This window comes from Scyliorhinus torazame, chromosome 10 (genome assembly GCF_047496885.1).
Source record: "Scyliorhinus torazame isolate Kashiwa2021f chromosome 10, sScyTor2.1, whole genome shotgun sequence".
NCBI lineage: Eukaryota > Metazoa > Chordata > Chondrichthyes > Carcharhiniformes > Scyliorhinidae > Scyliorhinus > Scyliorhinus torazame.
The window spans coordinates 39,077,868-39,094,298 of record NC_092716.1 but is presented as its reverse complement, the minus strand read 5'-3'; the positions used below and the strand labels follow the sequence as shown (position 1 = coordinate 39,094,298).

Sequence of the window (16,431 nt, the reverse complement as noted above, 5' to 3'; positions counted from 1 at the left end):
GTCTCCCCCGAGTGGCTCTGACCTGTACAACCTCTCATAAAACTCCTCAAAAACCTTGTTAATCAGCACTGGGGCCACCACCAACTTCCCTGCCCTATCCTTCACCTGAAGAATTTCCCTTGCCGCTGCCTCCCTCCGGAGCTGACCTGCTAACATACGCCCCGTACACCGCTGACACTGCCCCCTTCTCTCCATGTTCATAAACTGCACCCCTTGCTCGTCTCAGTTGGCGCACCGCCTTCCTGGTGGACAGTCGGTCGAAGCTCGCCTGTAGTTCCTTCCTCTTTTCCAGCTTCGCCGGGTTCCCATCCTCTGCATTCCTCCTATCTACCTCCAACATCTCATCTATTACCCTCTGCCGCTCCAACCTCTCCTCTTTATCCACCCTGGCCTTAAACAAAATTACCTCACCTCTCACCACCACCTTTCGAGCCTCCCAGACGACTACCTTTGACACCTCACCCGTACAATTGAAACCTACATATTCCTTAATTACCTTTTCAATTTTCTCACAGAACACTTGGTTCCCCAAAAGCCCCACATCCAGTTTCCACCCCGGTCTCTGCGCTGCCCCCTTCTCCAGCACCATATCCACCCAATGTGGAGCGTGATCTGACACTGCAATTCCAGAGTATTCCGACCCCTTGAGTCCAGCCAGCAAAGCCTTCCCCACCACAAAAAAGTCGATCCGCGAGTATACCTTATGGACCGCTGAGAAAAACAAATACTCCCGTTCCCTTGGGTGCAGGAACCTCCAAGGGTCCACTTCTCCCATTTCCACCATTAGTCCAGCCAGCGCCTTCGTCCCCCCCTGATGGGACCAGCGAGCGTGGCCGTGATCTGTCCAACCTTGGCTCCTGCACCAAGTTCCAGTCCCCCCCCCACAATCAGCTCATGCGTGTCCAAGTCGGGAATAGCCCCAAACACCTTCCTCGCGAATCCCACATCGTCCCAATTGGGACTGTATACACTTAACAGCTCCACTAATCTCCCCTCCACTGCCCCTGTCACAATCACATATCTACCCCCCTGATCTGCCACCGCCTTCTCCATCTGGAAGCGTACCCTTTTGCTGACCAGCACCGCTACCCCTCGAGCCCTTCCATCAAATCCGGAGTGAAACACTTGGCTAACCCAGCCCTTTTTAAGTCTCACCTGGTCCTTTACCCTCAAGTGAGTCTCCTGCAGCATTGCTACATCGGCTTTCAAACTTTTAAGATGTGAAAGCTCCCTTGACCTCTTGACCGGACCCCCTAACCCTCTCACCTTCCACGTGATTATCCTTACTGAGGGTCCCTCACCCCCCCACACCCCACCTTTCTTATCCAGCGTCACCATACCACCGGGCCCTGCCCCATAAGCCTGACCCGCCCCTGTCCATTGTTAACATCGAACCCCTTCCCCCCCCTCCCAAGAACCCCCTTCCCAAGAACCCCCCCTACAAAAACATCCCCCAACATCCATCCCTCCACCCCCTCTTGCTCGCCTAGTAGGCCCATTGAAGCCTGCTATTCAGGCTCCAACATCCGCAGTCCTCTCACCTCACCCCCGTTCACTAACTGCCTTTAGTTAGCTAGCGCATGTGGCTCCCCCCACCAAGACCTCTCGCCCCCTTCCGCCCAGTCCCAGAGAAAGAAACACCAAAACAAACCCAACAATCCAACCCCTACAATTCACTAACATAACATTTAACCGTCGCAACATAGAACGCCATTAACTTAAACTCCGTAACAATGCAAAGAGAAGTAAATTTCAATAATCAGTAAAAAGAAAGTTGTAACATTTGTACATTTTCCAGCCGCTCAAACACAGTCCACAGTCTCTCTTCCAGTTCCGCTCTTCACGTCTGTCCCAAGCCTTCTGCCCTCACGAACGCCTCAGCCGCCTCCGCTGTCTCAAAATAAAAGTCTTTGGCGTTATATGTTACTCTCAACTTCGCCGGGTACCCCACACCAAATCGCACCCCCTTCTTGTACAAAGCCACCTTCACTCGCCCAAACGCCGCTCGTCTTTTTGCCAACTCCACGGTCCAGTCCTGGTAGATCCAAACCGCAGTACCATCCCACAGCACCTCACGCTCCTGCTTCGCCCAGCTTAATACCTTCTCCTTCATGCAAAACTTATGGAAGCAGATAATTACTGCCCTTGGCGGCTAGTTCACTTTGGGCTTCGGCCTTAATGACCGATGAGCTTGGTCGAGCTCATACAGGGTGCGGCTCTCACCCTCCCCCATCAGCTCCGCCAACGTCTTAGCGAAGTATTGCGTTGGCCTTGGGCCCTCTGTCCCTTCGGGCAAGCCCACAATTTTCAAATTGTGCCGCCTTGAGCGGTTTTCCAAGTCTTCCAGCTTTGCTCGGAGTCCTCTGTTAACCTCCACCACCCTCCGCAGCTCGTCCCCCATCGAGGTGACCTGGTCGCTGTGTCGTGTCACAGCCTCCTCCACCTCCTTCATCTTCTTGCCCTGCTCTCGCACCTCAGCCGATGCCTTTGTCACCTCCATCCTCATCGGGCCGATTGCCTCCTCCAACAATGACCTCAACACGACCGCCATCTCTTTCCTCAAGACCTCCATGTGCCTCACCAAATGTTTTTCCAGCTTCACCGCCATCACCTCGGTCATCTTCTCCACCGTAAGTAGTGCGGCCCCGCCTTGCAGTTCGGCTTCCGCCAGCCTGTCAACACTTTTGCTCGTCTTCTCCTTCGGCGACGAACCCGCGTTTCCTCCTTTCTTCGACGCTGCTCTTCGCATCCTTTAGCGGCTTATTGTTTTTTATCTTCTTTCCTTTCTCCTCTCTCCCCCTTCACCCTCCTGCCCTTCATCAATCTGACATTCTTCTTTTTTGAAACAAAAAAGGGGGGGAGAAAAAAAATACTTTTACCAAACTTCCTTAAATCTTCTTTCTTTCTCCTCTGCATTCACCTGGGACCAGGCTTCAACCTTCTTTCTTCTTCCTAGGTGGGAGCCATCTGATGTGGAGCACCCTCCCTACATGGTGCCCTGACCTCGGCCTCCTCGTAGCTCCGCCCCCGCTGCTCTGACCTGCCGCGCCGGGCCCGGCGCCTCAGGCCCCCGCCACCTGACACCCGCGCAGGATTCTTCGCCAGTTTTTAAACCGGCCCCACTGGCTGCTCGTGGCGGCCCTAAAGGCCAACGATAGTCGGGGGGCGCGTGAAGACTCGGGGATTTCCCCGAAATCGCTGCGAATCGCGGCCATCGGCGGGAGCTCTTGTTGCTGCGGCCGCCCTGCTCGCCCACTCCACCGGAAGTCGATACTGCAATTTTTTAAAGGATCCGTTAACATTGGAAGATTGAGTGAATTGACTTTTTTCTTTCGATTGTTAGGTGTTCTTTTATTTTGAATGTTGTTGATTATTTCAGAATGTTGTGGATTGTCTCAGCTGCTGTGATGGAATTGATCACAAATGTCAAAATGCGAGCAGAGTTTTCAGAGCAGGTTGTTGGATGCGGATCGGCCTAAAGCGTCCTTGGTGAGAACGAAAAGAATTATTTTTTTAGCTATTTAGTTACAAAACATCAACCAGGCAGGGGAATACCTCAAGGAAGAGCTGTGCAATTGTAACTGTGGATGTATGTGCTTTACTGAGTTCTCTCTTCACTTCTTTTTTATGTTTCATTTGCATCAGACAGATCTCTGGTCTAAAAAACTACTTTTCAATGTCCTAGAAATACTAAAGAATCCCTCACAAATTGACAAATCAATGAAACAACTTCTAATTCCATTAAATTAAAAATGTGTTTTTCAAACCATTGCCTTAGAAGGACCTATCCTTCATTAGTTTAAAAAGTGCATGTCTACCTGCATCAGTCACTATCAAATATTTCCAATAATTTGCATTCAGATGATTTTTTTTTAACCCTTAGGTTGCTGACAGACTGGAGATTCACTCGTGGAGTTGAGGAACAGACCAAAGCTTTCTTAGATGGGTTCAATGAGGTTGTACCCTTAGAATGGCTGCGCTATTTTGATGAAAAGGAACTAGAGGTAAAAATTCCATATTGCAGACTGCCTTACATAATATGATGCAAGATGCCTAAAAGGAGAATAGTAAGCAAAATAAATCGATCCCATCCCTTGGTTAAATTTATGAGAATGGAAACATTTTAAAATCACTCTCTGGTGAACAGGTTTGAAAGAGACCACTCAAAATCTGTGCGCCGATGCACCTTTTTCCTGTGACCTATTTGACATTGCTTTAAAACAAAGTAACCTTTCAGTTCATTTCATTTCCATAGATTATTATAATTTAAGATTCAAACGTGACATGATATTTTGATTTCTCTCTGAGTAGGCAGTTTCCATATCAACATGAACTCTTGTATTGTTCAGGACATTAACTATTCAGAGTGGAGGGTGGACTCAGAGTTGTTACCTGTTGGTTAGACTAGTCAGGAACAGGTCCCACACCGGTGCACGGGTTTCTCAGCAACGACGGGTGCAATCCCGTTGACAACGGCGGTGTTAGCAATCCCGCTGGCGGGCTGCCTCTGCCGCTGAAAAACACGTGGCAGGTTGGTTAATCCCACCCAATATTTTCTTTGTCCCATTAAAAGACATGTGGCGGGATTCTCTGATCCTGAGGCTAAGTGTTGACGCCGTCGTGAATGCCATCGCCGCTCCAGCTGCCGATCCCGGCGTCAGATGGGCGCCGAGGGTCCGCGCATGCGCTATGGAACCAGCGCGATCTCCGCGCATGCGCGGTGTCTCCCTTCTCCGCGCCGGCCCCAACACAACATGGCGTAGGGCTACAGAGGCCAGCGCGGAACAAAGGAAGCCTCCAGCCCGAGAGGCCGGCCCGCCGATCGGTGGGCCCCAATCACGGGCCAGGCCACAGCAGAGGCCCCTCCCGGGGTCGGAGCCCCCCTTCCCCTGCAACAGGCCCCCCCACCGGATCCTTCCACGCCGAGGGTAAGACCAGGTTAGAACGGCGCTGGCGGGGCTTGGGTTTTTGATATGGCCGCTCGGCCCATCCCGGGCGGAGGATTGCCCAGGAGGGCCCCGTAGAGCGGCCCCCGACCGCGCCGGCGCCAACAGCACCAATTCTCCGCTCTCTGGAGAATCACACGTCGGGGTGGCGTGGTGCGATTTGCGCCGGTCGCAGCGATTCTCCGGCCCGGCCCCGGGCTCAGAGAATCCCGCCCATGGAGTTTCAGCCAATGTAATGTGGAAAAAAAATGAAAGCTTCAAACAGAAACTTTGATCTGAAGGAGGTTGATGAATATGAGTGAAGTCATCCACAAAAAAAACCTAAATAAGTTGGCTGATGAGCAGAGAAGGTTATTGCTATGAATAGGAACAGTGGGAATTAGGGGGAACTGCTGTATTAATAGAGAAAGACTCAGATGCCAAACCATTAAGCACAAAAGAAAAATTGAACAATTTGAGGGGCAACTCTAGCATTTGTGGGAGATCATATAATGGCAAAGTGTTTAGATGTGGATGGTGCCAGACTTACCAGAAAGGGTAATGATGGATGAGTCATCTAAGTGTTTAAGCAGATTTCCAGAAATGGATAAAATGTGAATAAGATCATGAGTAGAGTAACTATTTCAAAAGCCACACTGTCACAAGGGAATAACAAGCCTGTAGTCTTCAGGATCAGTCTGCTGCATGGAAATGGTGCAGTTCCTGTCAGCTTCTAACACATTGGAACAGAGGGAATGCTAGTTAAGCATGTGCTCTGATATATCATGGATACTTATTGCCTGCTGGAACATTTTTGACACTCATAAAATGCTGGAAGCAGTTTAAGGTGTTTTCCTGGGTCTCCTGTCTCCAGAAAGAACGACCATTACCAGCAATTGGAGAGGCAGCAGGAAAGATTGCACAAGCTAACAGGCAGGCTGTGCATTGATGGAGCCTGATGGTCTTCCCATCATCCTTTTTGTATGTTCATCTGGATTAGGCGAGAACTTTCAAAATGGTGGACAACTTGAAAGTGAATAGCAGCCTCCATAACTTTAGAAAAAAATAGTGCAAGGATGATTAGTTTGAAGGGTAAAGAAAATTAGCTTTCTTGAGGTTGGACCTTAAATCTTGGGTTTGAATTTCTCAGTAGGGCTCACTATCTCCTGACCTTTCACTTGAGGACTGCATTTGTGTTATCTCATCCTATCTTAATTAGGTTCAGCTGGGACCCTTTCCTGTTGGAATAATTGCTAATTCTTTTGGAATCTGGTGTAACATTCCTGGACTTATCAACATACCAAAGCACAACAAATCATTGTATCTTGATAGAGCCATGATTTTAAGTAGATACTCAATAAATAACTTTAAATTTCTAGAGATAAGAATTTTTAGCTTTTTGGCCAATTTAAAAAAAAAAAAAATTCTCCGCAGCAAATGGTCACAAGAAAGCTTACTTCAACCCACTATTAAGGAACATTGTACTTAGAAGCATGAGGAGACTCGAGCTTGCTCCATCATTCAATAAAATCATGGATCATCTGGATGTGGTCTCACCTCAACTTTACCTTTTATTCTAAACTCCCATTCTCAACCATGTTCCGTAAATATTCATTATAATTAAAAGTGGTGTTGCTTTCCTGTGAGCTCCAAAGAGGTTTACAGACATACGGTACAATTGTAAAATTTTACTGCACTGTATTATTCCATAGATCAATCTGGTCTATTGCATTTGCTCCTCCCAATGCGGTCTACTCCACATTGGAGAGACTAAACACAGACTGGGTGACTGCTTTGCAGAACACCTCCGGTCCGTCCGCAAGCAGAACCCAGACCTTCCTGTCACTTGCCATTTCAACTCACCATCCTGCTCTCATGTCCACTGTCCGTCCTTGGCCTGCTGCAACGTTCCAGTGAAGCCCAGTGCAAACTGGAGGAACAGCACCTCAACTTCCGATTAGACACCTTACAGCCTTATGGACTTAACATTTGAGTTCAACAAATGCAGACTGTGCGGGGCGGCAGGATGGCGCAGTGGTTAGCGCTGCTGCCTTACGGCGCCGTGGACCTGGGTTTGATCCCGGCCCCGGGTCACTGTCCGTGTGGAGTTTGCACCCATTCTGCACATTTTATTTAAAAAAATAATGTGTTAGTTAGTTGAATTCGCTCACTGTGTTCTTGTTTTTTTTGGAATCTTTTGTTTTTCACCTTTTCACTCTTCCTTCAATTGCAACTTCAAATTATTTCCTCATCAGTCAGGGATTTTCTACCTACTTTGTAATCCATTATTTCCTCTATTTAAGTTTTCCAATACTACTTTAGTAATAGTCTGGTGTATTATTTTTGAATCACTAGCTCTTAATATCCTGCAGCCCTCTGGAGCTTTTTGCGACCAAACCTACATGATTTTTCTTCCATCTGTTTAGCCAGAGATAGCAATTAAATACTTTCTCATTTATTTTAGCTAATGTTGTGTGGAATGCAAGAAATTGACTTGTCTGACTGGCAGAAGAACACCATCTATCGCCATTACACAAAGAACAGCAAGCCTATCCAATGGTTCTGGCAGGTGGGTAGCCCAGTTCATTCAAAAGGTCAAAGGAAAGATCAGAACTGAGAATACTTTTTGTATTGTTAAGGTTGGTTTCATAGCTGCTGCCCAGATGCAGTCTTACACTTTTGGGGGACCTGCACTTTCCTCTTTGCAGGGGCCCCCAAATGATGTTGAGCCCCACCCCCAATGACACCAAGCTCCACCCCCAATGATGTCAACCCTAGCCCTCAATGATGTCGAGCCCCACCCCCAATGACACCGAGCCCCTCCCAATGACACCGCCCAAATGATATCAAGCCCTGCCCCAATGATGTCGAGACCCGCCCGAATGGCGTCAAACCCTGGCCCTAATGATGTTGAGCCCCACCTCTAAGGACGCCAAGCACCGCCCAATAATGTTGAGACCCACCCCAATGGCTCCGAGCCCTGCCCCCAATGGCTCTGAGCCCTGCCCCCAATGACACCAAGCCCCAGCCCAATGATGTTGAGCTCCTCCCTAATGATATCGAGCCCTGCCCCCAATTTTGTCATGCCTTGCCCCAGTGTTGTTGAGCCTCTCCTACAATGACACCAATGCCCTCCTGATCCCGCCCACCCTCAGTTTACACAATACAAGGCACAGAAACCAAAATCACTGCTTGGGAAAGCTGTGATGCCGATGGATGATCAAGGCAAGCTGGGTATCATAAAAGATTATCAGAGAGAGAAATTACTGACACCAAAAGAAGCAGAAACTTCAACATACAAAAACAAAAATAAGGTGTTGGTGGCTGCCCAGCCCCCTCACTCTCAGCCCTGCCTGGCTGACTTCTGGATCGTGTTGTGTTGTCCCACTCTCGCTGGCCACTGCTCCCCGATTCCCTGAAACACAAGGCTGGCACTTGTCTGACCTCCTTTGCACCTCCTGACTGCTGCTCTGCTCACCTCTCGGCACTCACTTGGGTGGCTGGGCCTTGATCGTGGCCCTTGCCGACTGCATGTGCTCCTGGCTGGCAGCTGGCTATCAGGCCTGGCTTCTGCTCTCTCTTGCCCTAGCTGTCCGGTCCGGTTGCTACCTGGTCCGGCCCTCTCACTGTCAGCCCTGCTGCCTGGCTGGTCTCTGGTCGAGTCATCCCGCTTCCTCAGCACGGTAGCACAGTTGCTTCACAGCTCCAGGATCCGAGGTTCGATTCCCAGATTGGGTCACTGTCTGTGCGGAGTCTGCACGTTCTCCACGTGCTTGCGTGGGTTTCCTCTGGGTGCTCCGGATTCCTCCTACAGCCCAAAGTTTTGCGGGTGAGGTGGATTGGCCATGTTAAATTGCCCGTAGTGTCCAAAAAGGTCAAGTTGGGTTATGGGGATAGGGTGGAAGTGTGGGCTTGGGTAGGATGCTCTTTCCAAGGGCCAGTGCAGACTCGATGGGCTGAATGGCCTCCTTCAGCACTGTAAATCCTATGATTCCCACTGGTCACTGCTACCGTTTCCCTGAGACATGACGCCACCGCTTGCCTGGCTTTCGTACCTCCCGACTGATGTTCTGCCCACCTCTTGGCTCTCGTTCAGGTAGCTGGGCCTCGACCCTCGATGGCTGGATGTGCTCCTGGTTAGCTTCTGCCGCTGGCTATCTGGCCTGGCTTCTGTGCTCTCGACCTTGCTGCCCGGTCCAATTGCTGCCCAGCCCTCTCACCCTTAGCTCTGCCTGGCTGGCCTCTGGCTCTGGTCGAGTTGCCCCACTCCTGCTGGCCACTGCTCCCTAACCCCCTGAGACACGGCACTGGTGCTTACCTGGCCTTCAATGACCACGTGGGCTCCTGGCTGGTTGCAGCTGCTGGTTATCTGGCCTGGTGACCTCTGTTCTTTTTGGTTGCCCACCTGGCCTGACCTGGAGGTCAAGAGTCACTCCCCTCGACGGCCATTGGTCAGCGCCTCTTTGCCTTGCTGAAGGCTTCACAGGCTCGCGCTCCGATGTTAGGTCAGTAACTTCATGTTTGCCTCTGGCTGCCCGGCAGGCTGAGTGCCAGAAACCTGGCTCCTGTTTGCACCTTTACTCAATGAAAGTTCAGAAACTGCACACCAATTCCAGAGATCCATGTCTGAACCGCTCTAAGTAATTTTAATGTATAAAAAAAGATGCTTCTCAGTTACACATCAGGAAATAGATCCCGAACTATGAAGAGAAGGACTGGAAGAGGTGACTAATAATTTGATCAAACAGATTGGCTTTGTGAAGGTTTTAAAGGAGGAAAGTAAGATGGAGAGGTAGATGGGATTATGCTGGTAATTCTAGTGACTAGCTTCCAGACAGCAGAGAGCTGTGCCATCAATGAGAGGCTAAAGGAAAGGCCAGCTGAACTAATAGTCTTGATGGAGATTAACAAATGCATGAGTTCTTCACACTTGATTATCTCTAGACTCGGCTATTCCAACACATTCTTCGTTGGTCTCTCAAATTCTGCCCTCCGTAAACTTGAGGTGATCCAAAACTCTGTCCCCCATGTCTTAACTTGCAACAGGTCTTGGTCCCCTATTTCTCCTGTGCTTGCTGTGACCTGTGTCGGCAGGTGTCAAGCAGTGTCTTTAAAAATTTTCATCCGCGTTCTCAAATCCCTCCGTGGTCCCCTACCTCCCTATCTTTGTAACTTCCTCCAAACCCACAGTTCTCAAAGATATGCTCTCATCCAGGCCACTTGTGCATCCCCTATATTAATTGCATCACAGTTGGTGGCCATGCCTTCAGTCGCCTGGGCCGCAAGCTCTAGAATACGCTCCCTATCCCTATCCCTCTCCACCTCTTTATCAAGCTTTCCTCCTTGATGACACACCTTAAAATCTAACTATTTAATCCAAGTGTTTTGGTCACCTGACCATGTGTGTTTCAGCAGTTTATAATGCTGCTGTGAAGAGCCTTGGGATGTTTCATTACATTAAAGGCGCTATATAAATATAGGTTGTTATCTTTTTAAATGCCTCCCGTAAACAACCAGCCCTCTGAAAGAGACAAACTTTGAATACAACCACCATTTGTTTAATCAGCGTGATTGTGTCCTGCATGGGTCTGAGGGGCACCACAAAGAGTAGTGGAGGAAGGGTAACAGGCACATTTGGATGCAATTTATAAAAATCTCAGCATTAAAATTTGAAGACTTGTCCCAAAAGGACAAAACTGATATTGAGAATTGCATTTGGTGAGCAGCAGATCAGATAAAAGCTGGAAATTGGTGGTTTGGCTGAAGACACGAATGAGGCTAAACTGCTGTGTAGACCTTGTACAAACTGAACAATTGCTTTGTGCACAAACTGAAGAGTCCATAAATAGCGTAAGGCCAGCACTACGATTTTTCTATTTATATGACTGATGATTATTCACTTTGGGTGTGTTATTTGAAATACATCCCAGCTGTTCAGCCAAGCTGAAAAATAAATAAATGTATAATGATATTCTTTATTTTTAAATGACACTCATTTTACAACACGACAGGATGTAAGCAATGAATCCTGCTGCTGTAAATGTGTCACGCGTTATATAATATGAAAACTAATTATGGAAATCAAAGATGTAGGGTAAGGCACAAAAAAGGATTAAGATTCCCGAGCTATTGCTAAGTGATGTTACAGCATGTTTTATGACTAGGAATTGAGTTTACAGCTTTGTGGTTTCTTAATGCTACAGCCCAGCTGCTCTGCTGCTTCAGCAACACATCTACCCAAAATAGAATCACAGAACTCAGCTGCTTGTTCATTGTTCGAGGGCTTCTCCTGTTTGAGTTCCGAACAATGCGAGATTGCTTTCTCAGGAAGCCATGCTCTGCTTTGCTCTGGAAATTTGATTCATTGGATTGCAAATTTGCATTGCAGTTTTCATGACCTCAGGACATTCCGAATGCAGTAACTAAAAATCACTTGTGTTGGATTAGGTTGGAGATGTAATTCTGACTACAGCTGATTTTCAAACATCTGCACTGTGACTGGATCAACATGACCATCACCAATCCAAAACCCCTCATTCTTGTCACCTTCATTTCCCCTGAATGATCACTGATAAAAAAAACAACCGCTGAAGGTGTTGGAAGTCTTGAAGTAAGAACAGCAAGTGCTGGAAATACTCAGCAGAGGCAATATCAGTGATGAGAGAAACAGAGTAAACTTCAGGTCTGTGACCTTTCATCAGAAGTCGGATTTTAGCATCCTGAGTGGCAATGTGCAGGATGTCAGCTAGCTCAGCACTGAATGGTATTTGAACTTGGGAGCTTTCTGGTCTGTATGGCTTAGTGTTGTACTGGATAGTGCCTTCAGCCAATAAAGCTTCGGAGGAGCTCATCATTGCAGTGATTTTCTTTGTTATAATTTCAGTGGCCCTTTGAATAAAGGAATTATAATGAACCTAACTTGAGATGATATTAACGCAGATAATTTGCTGATTATAAGTGCAGTTGCCTCTTTTCTTATTCTGTAATCAGGTTGTAAAAGAAATGGACAATGAGAAGCGAATCCGATTATTGCAGTTTGTCACTGGCACATGTCGTTTGCCAGTTGGGGGTTTTGCGGAGTTAATAGGTAAGAAATTATTTTCCAAGGCTTTTGTGAAGTTTTATTTAAATTTTTATGATCATGCGTTACACTACCACCAAAATTTCAACTTTCAGATTTCACCAAAGCCCTCATGAAGGTTTTAACATATTGAGACTTTCGGTCTAATGTGTTTTTTTTGACAGTAAAGCATTAAATACTCTGGGCGGGATTTTGTGGGCCTTCCCACCGCCGGGATCTTCCTGTTCCTCTGAAGGCAAGCCTTTCCGGCGGGTCCCCTAGTAGCAGGACAGGCGGGGCACGCAAAATGCATTCGACTTCGACAGGACTGGAAGATCCCAGCAATGGACAATGGCAGCTGCCTCCGCCAAGGGAAAACATGGCACACGTGGGGGGGGGTTTGAACCCTCTGTCTTCATTTGATCGCTGATCCCAAAAGAGCAGCTAATTTGCATACATGTGATGCTTGTTGATTGCCATGGCAATGCTCTCCCCGCACCCCTCCCGCTCATTCTGAATGGGAAGTAACTGTCCTCTTCTTGATGTGCAATGATAAGCATCCATTCTGGCTGCATCACAGCCTGGCATGGCAACTGCTCGGCCCAAGACCGCAAGAAACTTCAGAGAGTCGTGAACATAGCCCAGTCCATCACACAAACCTGCCTCCCGTCCATTGACTCGCTGCCTGGGGAAAGCGGGCCGCATAATCAAAGACCCCTCCCACCCGGCTTACTCACTCTTCCAACATCTTCCATTGGGCAGGAGATACAGAAGTCTGACAACACGCACAAACAGACTCAAAAACAGCTTCTTCTCCGCTGTTACCAGACTCCTAAGCGACCCTCTTATGGACTGACCTCATTAACACTACACCCTGTATGCTTCACCCGATGCCAGTGTTTATGTAGTTCCATTGTATACCTTGTGTTGCCCTATTATGTATTTTCTTTTCTTTTCTTTTATTTTCACGTACTTAATGATCTGTTGAGCTGCTCGCAGAAAAATAATTTTCACTGTACCTCAGTACACATGACAATAAACAAAACAAAATTGGGGTAGCACGGTAACCTTGTGGTTAGCACAATTGCTTCACAGCTCCAGGGTCCCAGGTTCGATTCCGGCTTGGGTCACTGTCTGTGCGGAGTCTGCACGTCCTCCCCGTGTGTGCGTGGGTTTCCTCCGGGTGCTCCGGTTTCCTCCCACAGTCCAAAGATGTGCAGGTTAGGTGGATTGGCCATGATAAATTGCCCTTAGTGTCCAAAATTGCCCTTAGTGTTGGGTGGGGTTACTGGGTTATGGGGATAGGGTGGAGCTGTTAACCTTGGGTAGGGTGCTCTTTCCAAGAGCCAGTGCAGACTCGATGGGCCGAATGGCCTCCTTCTGTACTGTAAATTCTATGAAAAATCCAATGATATGACTGAGAACAGGAACCTGGCACCATGGGAATTGGAGGAACAATAATTCCTTCCACTATTCTGTATGCTGGTGATCCACTGCGCTTCCATTTATTATTTCTAAAGTTACTAAAGATCCTCCTTTAACTTGCCTGGGGTAATTCAACTTTTAAATGAGATTACCAGCATTTTCCTTTTGTTCTGCTTTCATCTAGTCGCAAGGTTTGGCTAGATTTAGTTGCAAATCAAGCAGAGAATGGATCCCTGATACTCAATTATTGAAACATACTGAGCCACAAACGTTTTCTTCATACAATTTGCTTTTTATTTGCAGGAAGCAACGGGCCACAGAAATTCTGCATCGATAAAGTTGGAAAGGATTTTTGGCTTCCAAGAAGTCATACTTGGTAAATAACAATTAATTAACCTGTTCCTTCAAATGAAAACAAATATAGAAATTGTTTTTATGAGTGAAATGGTTCTCTGAAAATGCACTTACTCAAATCAATAAAATTAAATCAATTAGCTAGACCGCAGGGTTTGCTATTTGCTATTTGCAAGCTATTTGCTGTGTCCATCAGGCTAGATTCTCATTTTTTTTAACCCTTGATATGCTCCAGTGCAATTCAGGAATGCAGTAAAATGCATGTGAACAGTTTATCGTTAGTATTGTTTTAACCTGATACTGTTTTGAATGCTTCTGCATAAAATAATCTTGCCTCAATTCAACACAGGGATATCCATAGTCATAATCAACAATTTAATAAGTGCCCTACCCTATAATTGTGCAATAACAGAACCTCTTACCTGCTGTAATAAAAGAACGAAAAGAAAACAAGACTGGATGGAAACTTACTCTTGAGACCTGTGCTTGCCATTCATAACAACTCCTAGCACCTTTAACCATTGAAAATATCCCAAGGCATTTCACAGAAGTGTAATCAGTCCAAAGATTTACTCCAAATCAAAGATGGAGATATTAGGACGGGTGACAAAAAGCATAATCAAAGAAGTAGCTTTTAAGACTAGTGGAGAGGCAGAAAGGATATGGGCAGCAGTTTTAGATGAACTGAGGTTTTATGAAGATTTACAGACAGGAAACTGACCAGGAGAGCATGGAATAGTCATATCTGGAAGTGACAACGGCAAGAATGAGGGTTTCGGTAAAGCTCAAAGCTCAAACAATACACCAAAGTTGTGAATAGTGGAGTGGAAACACTGATTTTCCACTCCCTAGCTCAGGGACTCGAAGGGCAATGTTAGCATTTTGGCCACAGCCTTAATATCAAATAACTCATCACAGAGAATGGACTAAAAAGAAATAAATGTTGTATGAGTCTCATTGTTCTGGAATATTTATAGCAAATGCAAATGGTTGTGTGGTTACATCTGGAAGGTGGGCTCTGTTACTTCAGACAAATGTATATCACAGTTTACAGTTAACCCGCCTTTACTTTGATATGTAGCTCTTTATTTGGACATCAGAGACAAATAAACACCAGGAATGGAAACCTTTCACAGAGATCATTGGCACTTTTTCAAAATCTAATCCCAATGTAAACAGGGCTCAAAGTATAATAAGTCTTGTTTTAATAAAAGGTAAAAAGGTGACCATTTAGTTTTTGTTATACATTGTTCTTAAAGATTTAAAATTGAGCACGAGCTCCCCTCCAAATTTTCTAAATGGCTTTATTCATTGCTTTATGGGCAGCACATTCAAAAGAGACTCGTCCCTGGTTGGGAAGTTTCCAATTTATTCACTGCAGTGCCAAAGGAAACACTAACATTACAGCAACAATGCTATGGAAATTTTGGGAGCAGCTTTATTCCTGTAATAACTTTCTACAATAGCACTGATACAATTTTAAAATAATTAAATAAACACTTAATTCCACTCATCTCATCTACCTATTATTCTTACCTAATCTCTCTCTGCTTTCCTAAAGTAAAACAAACTGGGGGCAGCACGGTGGCGCAGTGGTAGCACTGCAGTCTCACGGCGCCGAGGTCCCAGGTTCGGTCCCGGCTCTGGGTCACTGTCCGTGTGGAGCTTGCCCATTCTCCCCGTGTTTGCGTGGGTTTCGCCCCCAAAACTGTGCAGGCTAGGTGGATTGGCCACGCTAAATTGCCCCTTAATTGGAAAAAAAATGAATTGGGTACTCTAAATTTTTTTTTTTAAAAGAAGTAAAACAAACTATTGCCTTTTCCTTTCTTCTGGCTCTGCCCAGTTTGAAGCTGAATGTAACTTTGACAGACCTGTGTTTTCATTGGATGGAAACTGACTTAAAGACAAAGTGAATGCACAATCTAAAAATGCTTCAGAGGTAAAATAGGCTCCACTAAATATATTTATTCAGCATGTTTTCCACATATATAGGGCGGGATTCTCCAACCTCCCAGCCGCCTGTTTCTCGGTGAAAGAAGGTGGCACGCAGTTTGCTGCCGACAGGATTCTCTGCTCCCGCCGCTGTCAATGCGAATTCCTATTGAAGCCACCCCACGCCTCGGATACCCACGGGGAAGGGTGAGCTGCCGGCAGGACCAGAGAATCCCGCTGCCAGTGAATGGCTGGAGAATTCCAGCCACAACCTCATCTGTGGGACAAAACACGTATGCTTCTCATAAAGTCCATGCATCATTTCTGTTTCCAGTTTCGCGATTGACAATATATCAGAGCAGAAAGCTCATTTTGATAATTCTACTGTGTTTATGACTACATGAACATGTGACTTTTCTTCTCCTTTACTCCTCTTCCTTTTGTCCCCAATCCTGTAATGGTAAATTCCAATCACTACAATTAAATGAAATGCTGAAACTAATTGCAATTTCACTGCACCTGAGCTTTCTGGCTCTGGGGTACATCACGGCACACTTAGAAAGTGTTTACTAAGGCATAAGAACGTGAGAACTAGGTGCAGGACTGGGCAATTCAGCCCCTCAAGCCAGCTCCGCTATTCAACACGATCATGGCTGATCTCTCAACCTCAACTCCACTTTCCCTCCTGTTCTCCATAACCCTTCAACCCATTACTAATTTTAAATCTGTCTATCT

General features: G+C 46.6%; 1 protein-coding gene across 1 annotated transcript in view; it reads left to right on the top strand.

The window, feature by feature from the left end:
• wwp2 (WW domain containing E3 ubiquitin protein ligase 2) overlaps positions 1 to 16,431 on the top strand; it is a 307,842-nt gene that overhangs the window by 287,249 nt on the left and 4,162 nt on the right. Inside the window, exons 20-23 of the mRNA XM_072517953.1 lie at positions 3,884 to 4,004; positions 7,390 to 7,494; positions 11,916 to 12,012; positions 13,714 to 13,786. Of these exons, the coding sequence (XP_072374054.1) occupies positions 3,884 to 4,004; positions 7,390 to 7,494; positions 11,916 to 12,012; positions 13,714 to 13,786 (396 nt within the window). The remainder of the gene's footprint in view (positions 1 to 3,883; positions 4,005 to 7,389; positions 7,495 to 11,915; positions 12,013 to 13,713; positions 13,787 to 16,431) is intronic.